The sequence below is a fragment of the Leucoraja erinacea genome, chromosome 12 (genome assembly GCF_028641065.1).
Source record: "Leucoraja erinacea ecotype New England chromosome 12, Leri_hhj_1, whole genome shotgun sequence".
Classification (NCBI taxonomy): Eukaryota; Metazoa; Chordata; class Chondrichthyes; order Rajiformes; family Rajidae; genus Leucoraja; species Leucoraja erinaceus.
The window spans coordinates 37,270,738-37,284,123 of NC_073388.1; the positions used below are offsets into that span (position 1 = coordinate 37,270,738).

At 48.8% G+C, this 13,386-nt stretch overlaps 1 protein-coding gene across 1 annotated transcript in view; it reads left to right on the forward strand.

Moving 5' to 3' along the window:
• Nucleotides 1-3,606: 3,606 nt before the first annotated feature.
• LOC129702264 (CD40 ligand-like) overlaps nt 3,607-13,386 on the forward strand; it is a 13,528-nt gene continuing 3,748 nt past the window's right edge. Inside the window, exons 1-4 of the mRNA XM_055643955.1 lie at nt 3,607-4,047; nt 5,645-5,743; nt 8,677-8,743; nt 12,781-12,870. Of these exons, the coding sequence (XP_055499930.1) occupies nt 3,820-4,047; nt 5,645-5,743; nt 8,677-8,743; nt 12,781-12,870 (484 nt within the window). The 5' untranslated portion in view covers nt 3,607-3,819. The remainder of the gene's footprint in view (nt 4,048-5,644; nt 5,744-8,676; nt 8,744-12,780; nt 12,871-13,386) is intronic.

Below are 13,386 nucleotides of genomic sequence, written 5' to 3' on the forward strand. Positions count from 1 at the left end.
TGAGGTAGTTGATGCAGGTAATATAACAACATTTAAAATACATTTGGACTGATACATAGACAGGAAACATAGAAACATAGAAACATAGAAATTAGGTGCAGGAGTAGGCCATTCGGCCCTTCGAGCCTGCACCGCCATTCAATATGATCATGGCTGATCATCCAACTCAGTATCCCGTACCTGCCTTCTCTCCATACCCCCTGATCCCCTTAGCCACAAGGGCCACATCTAACTCCCTCTTAAATATAGCCAATGAACTGGCCTCAACTACCCTCTGTGGCAGAGAGTTCCAGAGATTCACCACTCTCTGTGTGAAAAAAGTTCTTCTCATCTCGGTTTTAAAGGATTTCCCCCTTATCCTTCAGCTGTGACCCTTTGTCCTGGACTTCCCTAACATCGGGAACAATCTTCCTGCATCTAGCCTGTCCAACCCCTTAAGAATTTTGTAAGTTTCTATAAGATCCCCTCTCAATCTTCTAAATTCTAGAGAGTATAAACCAAGTCTATCCAGTCTTTCTTCATAAGACAGTCCTGACATCCCAGGAATCAGTCTGGTGAACCGTCTCTGCACTCCCTCTATGGCAATAATGTCCTTCCTCAGATTTGGAGACCAAAACTGTACGCAATACTCCAGGTGTGGTCTTACCAAGACCCTGTACAACTGCAGTAGAACCTCTCTGCTCCTATACTCAAATCCTTTTGCAATGAAAGCTAACATACCATTCGCTTTCTTTACTGCCTGCTGCACCTACATGCCTACCTTCAATGACTGGGTGTACCATGACACCTAGGTCTCGCTGCATCTCCCCCTTTCCCAATCGGCCACCATTTAGATAATAGTCTACTTTCCCGTTTTTGCCACCAAAATGGATAACCTCACATTTATCCATATTATACTGCATCTGCCAAACATTTGCCCACTCACCCAGCCTATCCAAGTCACCTTGCAGTCTCCTAGCATCTTCCTCACAGCTAACACTGCCCCCCAGCTTAGTGTCATCCGCAAACTTGGAGATATTGCCTTCAATTCCCTCATCCAGATCATTAATATATATTGTAAATAGCTGGGGTCCCAGCACTGAGCCTTGCGGTACCCCACTAGCCACTGCCTGCCATTGTGAAAAGGACCCGTTTACTCCTACTCTTTGCTTCCTGTTTGCCAGCCACATCAATACTGAACCCCCAATGCCTTGTGCTTTAAGTTTGTACACTAATCTCTTATGTGGGACCTTGTCGAAAGCCTTCTGGAAGTCCAGATACACCACATCCACTGGTTTTCCCCTATCCACGCTACTAGTTACATCCTCGAAAAATTCTATAAGATTCGTCAGACAAGATTTACCTTTCGTAAATCCATGCTGACTTTGTCCAATTATTTCACCACTTTCCAAATGTGCTGCTATCCCATCTTTAATAACTGACTCTAGCAGTTTCCCCACTACCGATGTTAGACTAACTGGTCTGTAATTCCCCATTTTCTCTCTCCCTCCCTTCTTAAAAAGTGGGGTTACGTTTGCTACCCGCCATACTTCAGGAACTACTCCAGAATCTAAAGAGTTTTGAAAGATTATTACTAATGCATCCACTATTTCTGGAGCTACTTCCTTAAGTACTCTGGGATGCAGCCTATCTGGCCCTGGGGATTTATCGGCCTTTAATCCATTCAATTTACCCAACACCACTTCCCGGCTAACCTGGATTTCACTCAATTCCTCCAACTCCTTTGACCCGCGGTCCCCTGCTATTTCCGGCAAATTATTTATGTCTTCCTTAGTGAAGACGGAACCAAAGTAGTTATTCAATTGGTCCGCCATATCCTTGTTCCCCATGATCAACTCACCTGTTTCTGACTGCAAGGGACCTACATTTGTTTTCACTAATCTCTTTCTTTTCACATATCTATAAAAACTTTTGCAGTCAGTTTTTATGTTCCCTGCCAGTTTTCTTTCATAATCTACTTTCCCTTTCCTAATTAAGCCCTTTGTCCTCCTCTGCTGGTCTTTGAATTTCTCCCAGTCCTCCGGTATGCTGCTTTTTCTGGCTAATTTGTACGCATCATCCTTCGCTTTGATACTATCCCTGATTTCCCTTGTTATCCATGGATGTACTACCTTCCCTGATTTATTCTTTTGCCAAACTGGTATGAACAATTTTTGTAGTTCATCCATGCAGCCTTTAAATGTCTTCCATTGCATATCCACCGTCAACCCTTTTAGAAATAATTGCCAGTCAATCTTGGCCAATTCACGTCTCATACCCTCAAAGTTACCTTTCTTTAAGTTCAGAACCATTGTTTCTGAATTAACAATGTCACTCTCCATCCTAATGAAGAACTCAACCATATTATGGTCACGTACAACAAGATTGCCCAAGGGGGCACGTACAACAAGATTGCTAACTAATTTCGTTGTCTCTGTACTGTACACTGACAATGACATTACTCAATACCCAGTCTAAAATAGCCTGCTCTCTCGTTGGTTCCTCTACATGTTGATTTAGATAACTATCCCGCATACATTCCAAGAAATCCTCTTCCTCATCACCCCTGCCAATTTGATTCACCCAATCTATATGTAGATTGAAGTCACCCATTATAACTGTTTTGCCTTTGTCGCATGCATTTCTAATTTCCTGTTTGAGAAAGGTTTAGAGGGATATGTGGTAGGTTCCTATTAAACATTGGGCAAATGGAACTAACTTAGATGGGGCATCTTGGTTTGGCATGGACATATAGATGGGGCATCTTGGTTTGGCATGGACATATAGATGGGGCATCTTGGTTTGGCATGGACATATAGATGGGGCATCTTGGTTTGGCATCTTGGCATCTTGGTATGGCATGGACATATAGATGGGGCATCTTGGTTTGGCATGGACAGGTTCGGTTGAAGGGCTTGTTTCCATGCTGTATGACCCTATGATTCTAAATAGTGATCAATTATAAGGTGAGTCCTTTCGTTGTAAATCCTCACCAAGATAGAATACATCTGGTCTACTCCAGCCAATGATAAGCAACAAATACATGATGCTCATAGTGTCAAGGTTCATGGGTACCTTCGCACCGTCACTGACTGCTAGAATAATCCGAATATCTTTTGCCAATTCAAATCATAATCGTTTCTGCAAAAGTGATGGTGTTGAACATATCTCTCGTTCAACCCAATGCAGCCAAGTGGCTGTCTTGGCCTTTTGACAACAAAACCTGTAATAGAAGCTTCGTGCATTCATATATCAGCCTAGCCCGTTACATGAAATAACAATGCTGTGATCTTCACAAAGATAATCGTGGAGTCCAGCTTGCACGGAGCGGGTTCTTTACGTCAATTGTTTGTTGACCGGGTAATGGAAAAAACACTTTCCTACTATGAAAAGTTAGGCCATTGACTGCCAGGGATTGTGACAACACTGGGCTACAAGGAATGTCACAGAAATCATTCGGATAGCAAAATATCTTCATCCAGCGGCAACCAATAAGTTCAGAAGCTATTTGCAAGATATGTCGGGTTGCAAAAGGGAAAGGAAATCGTTGATACAGGAAATGCGAATTGATTGAAAGATTGCTTCATGGCAATTGGTGTCAAACAATAAAAATGTGTTTATGAATAAAAGTACATTGATGGCGAGGAAATTCATCTCGCCGTCTGAAGGATGGGAAACTCGCCGAGGAAAGATGAAGGAGATGGAGCGCTTTTTGCCGTTACAAGTCACTCCACAAACCTGACTGGGGCGATGCATATTTTCCAGGAAGTGTGGGGTTCTAAGAAATGTGCTGTATAACATATTTAGTTTCCTGAAAGGTGCGAGATGACAAGAGATTGAATGTTGCGCCCAGGCAGCTCCACTATGCGGGAAGCGAGTGTACCGACACTATCCGCTCTGGTCGACAACATGCACGAGGAGACCGACATGTCGGGCCGACCCAAGAGCTGCGAACACCAGCCCTCGATGTCCGTCCGCTTCGTCCTCTACATGGTCGTCCTGTTACTGGCCGTGCACATGATTGCAAGCACCATGCTCTACGTGTATCTGTCCATGAGAGTGGACAAGGTGAGGCTGCTCCGAGAGGCGTCCGCACTAAACGGATTGTTCCTTTATCACTAATTCGTTCGATTTAAACATGTTAACGTATGCTTCTTTTTGACCGGGTTGGTTGCAAATTGATGTTATGATAGATAATTGAGGGATACTTGCAGACACCTGCAAACGTGCAGGGAGACAGTGGTGCGTTCCATTGGTGGAAATGAAACGTACAAATACAGGTGAACATTGTTCAGATGCCAGCTATTATATCGTCGCTTCTTTTACAGTCAAATGCAGCTATAAAGCACAGTCTGGGCTAATTTCAGCACGGATGTTAATGAGATTATTAGTTTAGTTTATTGTCTCGTGTATTAAGGTACAGTGAAAAGCTTTTGTTGCGTGCTAACCAGTCATTGGAAAGACAATACAGCCATCGAGATTACAATCGAGACTACCATGACTACCATGATTACAATCGAGCCATCCACAGTGTACAAATACAGAACAAAGGGAATAATCTGAAGGGTCTCGACCCGAAACGTGACCCATTCCTTCTCTCCAGAGATGCTGCCTGTCCCGCTGAGTTACTCTAGCATTTTGTATCTACCTTCGATTTAAACCAGCATCTGCAGTTCTTTCATACATATAAAGGGAATATTTTTTAGTGCAAGGTAAAGCCCGATTCAAGATAGTCCGAGGGTCTCCAATGAAGTAGATGGTATCTCAGGACCACTCTCTAGTTGCTGATGGGTTGGTGATCAGTTGCCTGATAACAGCTGGGAAGAAAATGTCCCTGAAACAGTGTCGTAGCCCCAGATGTTGTGCATATTGTTGCAGGGTTCCGCAGAGAGTGGTGAATCTCTGGAACTCTCTGCCACAGAGGGTAGTTGAGGCCGTAGACCCATGTGGCCCTTGTGTTAAGGGGTGCAGGGGGTATGGAGAGTTGCAGGTACGGATTCTGTGCGTTGGATGATCAGCCATGATCATATAAATGGCGGTGCAGGCTCCAGGGGAATGGCCTACTCCTGCAAATTTCTATGTTTCTATGTTTCTATGTTTCTATGTTCTGTGCGTGTGTGCCCGGGTTGTGTACCAGGGGTCTAAATCCGAGCTGCGTCTATACCCGGGGACTGTAGATGCCCGGGGTCTGTGCACACCCGGGCTATGTATACCCGAACAGATATGCTTTGTGCAGCGTTTGACCAACATGGGACAATTAACGAATGTTATTGAGCAAATAGCAAAGTGCTGGAGGAACTCAGCGGGTCGAGCAGCATCCGTGGAGGCAGATAAATGGTGGATGTTGCGGGTCAGTCCTGGTTCAGGGTCTGGGACGAAACGTCGCTGTCTACTCCCTCCACAGATGCTGCCTGACCCGCCGAGTTCCTCCAGCACTTTGTGTTTTGCTCCGGATTCCAGCAGCCACGGTTCATTGTATCTCAAGCACTATTATATAAATAGGTTAGAATGGTTCACCATTTGGCCCAATAGTGCAGACAGTGATATCCCTTTCTTTAGTCGGCAAAGAGCCTGCTCGCCGCTGTGTGTGTAGTTACGGCGAGATTGTTACCCGACTACCCCATCGCTACGATTTTACATCGCCCTGTTCTCCGTTCATTCCCAGGTGGGGGGGAAGCCGGCCCCTGCGACCCCCGGACACGCCAGGACGAGTGGAAATCAGACGTGGCCCGAGGGCGATCTGATCCGGCGATGCGTTGAGCAGGTGGGGGTCTGGGTTTGGCCCGGGACAGCGCGTGGGAGGGGGTTTGGTCAGGTGGGGCGGGTGTGAGAGGGCGGCCAGTCCGAGGTCTGGCCCGAGTGGGGTGTGGGGGGTGTGGTCCGAGGGGAGAGGGGCTGGACCGTGGAGGGCGTGAGGGGGGGGGGGGGGGGAGGTACGGGAGTCTAGTCAGGTGGGGGTGAGCGGGGATCCCACCCGGGTTGAGGTATGACGGGGGTGGGGGCTGGGGGGAGTATGTCCCCGGGCTGGGCAATGGAGATGGTCGGGCCCAGGGCGGGCTCTGGCTCTGGCTCGAGAAAGGGCCTGGTCCGGGGCGGGATGGTCAGTGGGAAACGGTAGGGGGTAAAGGCTCCTGGGCTCTGATACTCGGTGCACACTCTCCGCGCTCCCTAGCCCGGCCCCTTTGGGACCGGTGCCAGTGCAAGTGTGAGCTGTTCACCGAGGCCCCAGCCGCGCTTCCTGTACTAACCAACAGCGCTAAACCAGAGCGCTTCGCTGCAGAAGCAGTGGTTAATGGGCGAGTTGATGTCGCTGGGGGAAGTGGGGGGTGGAGAGAATATCGGGCGCCCGGGAAGGGGCTCTCTGAGGGGCGATATGACTGAGGTGCCCTAGATCATGAGGGGCACGGGTAAAGTTAACGCTCACAGTCTTTTCCCCCAGGGTAAAGGATTATAAAACTAGAGGGCATGGGCTTAAGGTGAGATGGTAGATGTTTAATATGGACTTCACGGTCATCTTTTCACTCAGAGGGTAGTTGGTATCTGGAACGAGCTGCCAGAGGAAGTTACAGAAGCAGATACAATTACGATCATTAAAAGACATTTGGTCAGATACAGTGGCTTGCAAAAGTATTCATACCCCTTGAACTTTTCCACATTTTGTCACGTTACAACCACAAACGTAAATTTATTTTATTGGGATTTTATGTGATAGACCAACACAAAGTGGCGCATAATTGTGAAGTGGAAGGAAAATGATACATGGTTTTCAATTTTTTTTACAAATAAAAAACTGAAAAGTGTGGCGTGCAAAAATATTCAGCCCCCTTTACTCTGATACCCCTAAATAAAATCCAGAGCAACCATTTGCCTTCAGAAGTCACCTAATTAGTAAATAGAGTCCACTTGTGTGTAATCTATTCTCAGTATAAATACAGCTGTTCTGTGAAAGCCTCAGAGGTTTGTTAGAGAACATTAGTGAACAAACAGCATCATGAAGCCCAAGGAACACACCAGATCAGGAATAAAGTTGTGGAGAAGTTTAAAGCAGGGTTAGGTTATTAAAAAAATCGCAAGCTTTGAACATCTCACGGAGCACTGTTCAATCCATCATCCGAAAATGGAAAGAGTATGGCACAACTGCAAACCACCATGACATGGCCGTCCACCTAAACTGACAGGCCGGGCAAGGAGAGCATTGATCAGAGAAGCAGCCAAGAGGCCCATGGTAACTCTGGAGGAGCTGCAGAGATCCACAGCTCAGGTGGGAGAATCTGTCCACAGGACAACTATTAGTCGTGCACTCCACAAATCGGGCCTTTGTGGAAGAGTGGCAAGAAGAAAGCCATTGTTGAAAAAAAGCCATAAGAAGTCCCGTTTGCAGTTTGCCACAAGCCATGTGGGGGACACAGCAAACATGTGGAGGAAGGTGCTCTGGTCAGATGAGACCAAAATTGAAGTTTTTGGCCTAAATGCAAAACGCTACGTGTGGCGGAAAACTAACACTGCACATCACCCTGAACACACCATCCCCACTGTGAAACATGGTGGTGGCAGCATCATGCTGTGGGGATGCTTTTCTTCAGCAGGGACAGGGAAGCTGGTCAGAGTTGATGGGAAGATGGATGGAGCCAAATACAGGGCAATCTTGGAAGAAAACCTGTTAGAGTCTGCAAAAGACTTGAGACTGGGGCGGAGGTTCACCTTCCAGCAGGACAACGACCCTAAACATACAGCCAGAGCTACAATGGAATGGTTTAGATCAAAGCACATTCATGTGTTAGAATGGCCCAGTCAAATTCCAGACCTAAATCCAATTGAAAATCTCTGGCAAGGCTTGAAAATTGCTGTTCTCAGACGCTCTCCATCCAATCTGACTGAGCTTGAGCTATTTTGCAAAGAAGAATGGGCAAAAATTTCAGTCTCTAGATGTGCAAAGCTGGTAGAGACATACCCCCAAAAGACTTGCAGCTGTAATTGCAGTGAAAAGTGGTTCTACAAAGTATTGACTCAGGGGGGCTGAATATTTTTGCACGCCACACTTTTCAGTTTTTTATTTGCAAAAAAATTTGAAAACCATGTATCATTTTCCTTCCACTTCACAATTATGCGCCACTTTGTGTTGGTCTATCACATAAAATCCCAATAAAATGCATTTAAGTTTGTGGTTGTAACGTGACAAAATGTGGAAATGTTCAAGGGGTATGAAAACATTTGCAAGCCACTGTATATGGATAGGAAGCGGTTAGAGGCATATGGAACAAATGCAGCGAAATAGAACTAGCCCAGTATGCCAATTTAGTCGGCATGCATAAGATGGGCCGAAGGGCCTGTTTCCGTGCTGTACAGCTCTATGGCTGCCCGAATTTGACCGGGTCCAACTCCGGGGCCGCAGCAGCTGACTTCCAGGTGGGCATCATCTCAGCTTCCGTCTGAAGCGAGGGAGGCAGGTGGAGGGGGAAGTTGCTATATAAATGCAGATGTGTCTTTCTTACTGGAGGCTGGGCTAAATCCGCACCAGTTTACTGCTCTCCCCTTGGGTGGGTTGGGTCGGAGAGAGGGAGGTGCGATTAGCGGCTTCGGTTCTTTTCAGACGCTGGACTATTGTCTGTCGCGATTCGAAGGAAGGGCAAGTAGAGGCAGGGGGCCGAAGGGTTGCCGGCTTGATATGAAGTCGCTGACTGTGTCTTGTTCTTGCAGTGTCTGATGCCCGGTGCCCAGGAGCGGAGAGGTAAAGGCGGAGTGGCGGCGTTCGATGCGCAGATAGGTAGGTGCCCGCGACGCTGCCTCGGGGAGGTAAAGGGATCTCAATGTTCCTCATCCCAATATTTCCCCCACACCAGCCTTGGGCTGTCCGACTCCGGCGGTGGCTGCAGGGACTTGGTCAGATCTGATGAATGAACAGAGCCCTTGTGGTCAGCGCTGACCGGCTCAGCGTTAACTGCAAGAGTCAAGGGTGTTTGATTGGCATATATAACAGAACGCTGAAATTCTTCAATGCCGCAGTTTAACGGACCCACCAACGCAATAACCCACTGACAATCTATCATTAGAAATTCCATAACCCGGTAGTTCAGATAATTTTGCCTTGGAGTCTAGGGGATACCGCGGCGAGAACGACAGCAGTAATAGAAACATAGAAACATAGAAAGTAAGTGCAGGAGTAGGCCATTCGGCCCTTCGAGCCTGCACCGCCATTCAATATGATCATGGCTGATCATCCAACTCAGTATCCCGTACCTGCCTTCTCTCCATACCCCCTGATCCCCTTAGCCACAAGGGCCACATCTAACTCCCTCTTAAATATAGCCAATGAACTGGCCTCAACTACCCTCTGTGTCAGAGAGTTCCAGAGATTCACCACTCTCTGTGTGAAAAAAGTTCTTCTCATCTCGGTTTTAAAGGATTTCCCCCTTATCCTTAAGCTGTGACCCCTTGTCCTGGACTTCCCCAACATCGGGAACAATCTTCCTGCATCTAGCCTGTCCAACCCCTTAAGAATTTTGTAAGTTTCTATAAGATCCCCTCTCAATCTCCTAATCATTTGGCTGTAATCAAACGTTAAGAGCCTGTCCCACTTGGGCATCATTTGCGCGTCACGCAGGTGGCGGCCGAAGATTTTGTTAATCCCAAAATCCTGGGGCGCCGCGCGCGACCGCGCGTCACTGCCTACGTCACCACGCACCATGCTGTCGCGTAAACGACACGCAAATGACGCCCAAGTGGGACAGGCCTTTAAGTTTTTAGCGGTGTAGGAAGGAACTGCAGATGCTGGTTTACACCGAAAATAGACACAAATTGCTGAAGTACTCAACAGGACAGACAACATCTCTGGAGAGATGGAATGGGTGACGTTTCGGGCCGAGACCCTTCTTCGGCTAGTTTTTAGCACACTGCATCGCCCAAACAACACCACGATCACTACAGTTTATCTTAGTTGCGGCGGAATTGCTCTGAAGTGACGTTGTGACTATATTAAGATTTACGGCCGTTCTGACCTTGCCCCCCTAAAACTGGATAAATTGCAAGCAGTTTCCCCCCCAATCCTCCCTCTCTGTCCCCTGCACCTCCGCCAACGCGGTGCGCGCCCATTGTCACCATCTCAGTCACCCTGCTTCTTTTCCCGCCATACACTTATTCTCTTTTAACCCCCCCCCCCCACCCCCTTTCCACTCCCTAATCTCCTTCCATCCATATCCCTCCCTTCCTCCGGTTTTACATTTCACTCGTCCACTCCTCTCCTCATCTGACAGCCTTTTGTCTCTTTTTCACTTCCAGCCTTTGACATTTACTTCATCCATCTGCCACCCCCCCCCCCCCCCCCCCCCCCCCCCCCCCCCTCAACAGTATCCATCTATCACTTGCTAGGTGCAGACACACAGTGCTAGGGGTAACTCAACGGGGATCCGAAACGTCGTCCGTCCATTCAATCCGCAGATGCTGCCTGGTTAATCCACACTTTGTGTTTTAAAAACAATCTGCATCTGCAGTTCCCTTTGGCTCTATCACTTGCCTGGCCTTTCCCCGTCCCTACCTCAATTATCCAGCTTTCCCCCCCTTTCACCCCCCCCCCCCCCCCCCCCCTTCCCCTCATCCAAGCAGAATGAAAAAAGGACCCGACCCCACCATCGCCCGTCCGCGATGTATTGAACTGAATGTTAGCGCTGAGCAGGACAGGGCGCTCATTCCAGCACCATAACCACCAAAGAGCGCAGGTAACAGCCGCGATTTCAAACATCGCATCCTTTTCCGCTTCTGTGGGGATTAGTTGTCCCACAGCACAGAATAAGCGAGGCTGCTCCGTGGCCGCTGTTGGGCAACCAGGGCCTTCAGCGGTGCACACACCGAGCGCTCTCACAGTCAGAGTCGTACAACGTGGAAACAGGCCGACATGTCCCATTTACACCACCTGCCTGTTTGGCCCATATCCCTATAAACCTGTCCTATCCATGTACCTGTACAAATATTTCTTAAAATTTGCGCTCTGCTCGCTCACTGTCCATTTGAATGTCTCCTCGCTCCCTTTACTCTCCTTGATGGAGTAGATTCGCATTGATAACCAGAGCTCTTTTGCGCTCAATGGAGAGTGTGCTCTTGTGTTACTCTGTCGAATTCTCGACCGAAGCGGATCACGGACATATTTTCCAGGGAAAAGATAATTTATGTTCAGTTAAAATATGGAGGTTGTTGTCCACGGCCCAATGACAGAGCGTGTAACACAGGCGGTTGTCATTAATGTCAGGAGACAGTTCTTGTGTGCGCCTGCCATTCCGTATCTCTGACCATCTCCGGCAGTCTCTGTGAATCTCCGGGTGGGCAGAAGCGGCAACTTAGAGGGGAATGGAACTGGGAGTGCGGAATTCGGGGGGAAGGGGGTGAGGAATTGGCTAGACAGCACGGAAACAGGCCTTTCGGCCCACCAGTCCGGCCAATCACAAAACACCCAGTTACACTAATCCTACACGAATCATCTTTTTCCACTTTTCCCACTTTCCCATCAACGCCACACAGATTCTACCCGTCATCCACAATTGGCGGCAGATTAACGCATTCATTTCACTGGGATGAGGGAGGAAATTGGAGGACCCGGGGGGGAGAAACCGACAGGGAGAACGTGCAAACTCCACACAGATTTCAGGATCGAACCTGCCTCTGCAGTTGTAGCATCAGCTCTATCTGCTGCCCTCTCAGTGTGTCACGTTCTTTCTTTGAAAACACTAAATGGACTGAACGATCAGAAAAATAAACCGGAAAATGCTGGAAAAGCCCAACAGGTCGGGCAGCATCTGTGAAGAGGGGACATAATCTGGCCCGGCATTCCTGGTCAGGCTTGGTGTGTTCAGTGGTTGGGCCAATGGCAATTCTCCCGTGTGCTCCGCCCAGGTTTCAGCTGTAAAGGCTGACTTCAGAGGGGACGAGCCGAGCCTTGTAGATGTGACCACCCCATAATATCATACAGTCATACAGTATTGCATAGGCCCTTCAGCCCACCTCATCTACGCCGATCAAGATACCCATCTAAGATAGTCCCATTTCTCCGCGTGTGGCCCATGTTCCTATAAACTTGTCCAATCCTCATTCATGTCCAAATGTATTTTAAATGTCATTATAGTAGCTGTTTCAATTACCTACTCTGTCAGCTCGTTCCATGTATCCACCACCATCTGCGTGAAAATGTTATCCCTCAGATTCCTATTAAATAATTATCCTCCCATCTTAAACCAGCATCTGTAGTTCTTTTCTACACATTAAACCTATGCTCCCCAGTTTATGATTCCCATACAATGGGAAAAATAATCTGTGCAGACCCCCTCGTGATCGTATACACCTCTATCACTCAGTCTCCTGGGCTCCAAGGAATAAATTTCCAGCCTGTCCGTTCTCTTGCTATCACTGGGGCCCTCGAGCAACTACTCTGCGCCTTTTCCAGTTTAACGGTGGTGTCTGGTCCCACAGAAGGTCCCCTGGTTTGTCCTGTCACCACGAGGCGGCCGTTGTCCTGTGGGTCAGGGGGTCGTGGGCTCCGATCCCACTCCAGGGCCCGTCTGTCTCTGAGCAAAACTTTCGCTGCGAGGAGATGAATCGCTAGGTACACAGAAATGCTGGAGAAACTCAGCGGGAGTAGCAGCATCTATGGAGCGAAGGAAATAGGCAACGTTTCGGGCCGAAACCCTTCTTCAGACTGCTCCTCGCTCGGGTCAACTGCCCGGCCCCGGCCTCTCCCACCGTGTCTGTGCGGCGGTGGTTTAGCGGGCGCCAGCTCTCTCTCTCCCTCCCCTCATCTCTCACTACTCTCTTGTGCAGGAGGCCGGCCGGACGGACACGATTCGAAGTCCCCCCAGCCCACGGCAGCCCACCTCATCGCCAGTGTGCCAGTAGCCAACAGCTTCCCCGGTAAGTGCGGAGTCGCGGACGCGGGAATAGCTTCAGGGAAGTCAATGGGGGGGAGGTTCTCAGAGTCTGATGTTACCAGCGACACTCGGCGTCACTCTGTCGCTGGGACAGTCGGCTGCTCCATTCGCTGGTCAAGAGCGCACCACATCTGCCAGCCCAAGGGTAGAGTTCCCAGTCCTGCCTCCATCTCCGCTTCTGCTCCGGGTTTTGTCGCGTAGAATTGGTGCATTGGGGGAGTAACTAACTCCTGGCCTTAGTTCCCAGCGGGATCCGCAGACATTGCGGGAATCGCGGACATTGTGCGGGTACCCAGCGAAATTGTTCGTCCGCGTGTTAATACCCGCGGCGCCGCTCCGATTCACGGTAGGTCAGTCGTCGGCTCACTACCCCTTCCATAGTCGAGGGCTGGTCACTCCTCGACCCCCGCCCGGTCTCTGCTCTCTGCCGCGTCTCCTCGAATCTCCCAGCGCCGATCCCACAGATAGACACACAAAGTGCTGGAGTGACTCAACGGGT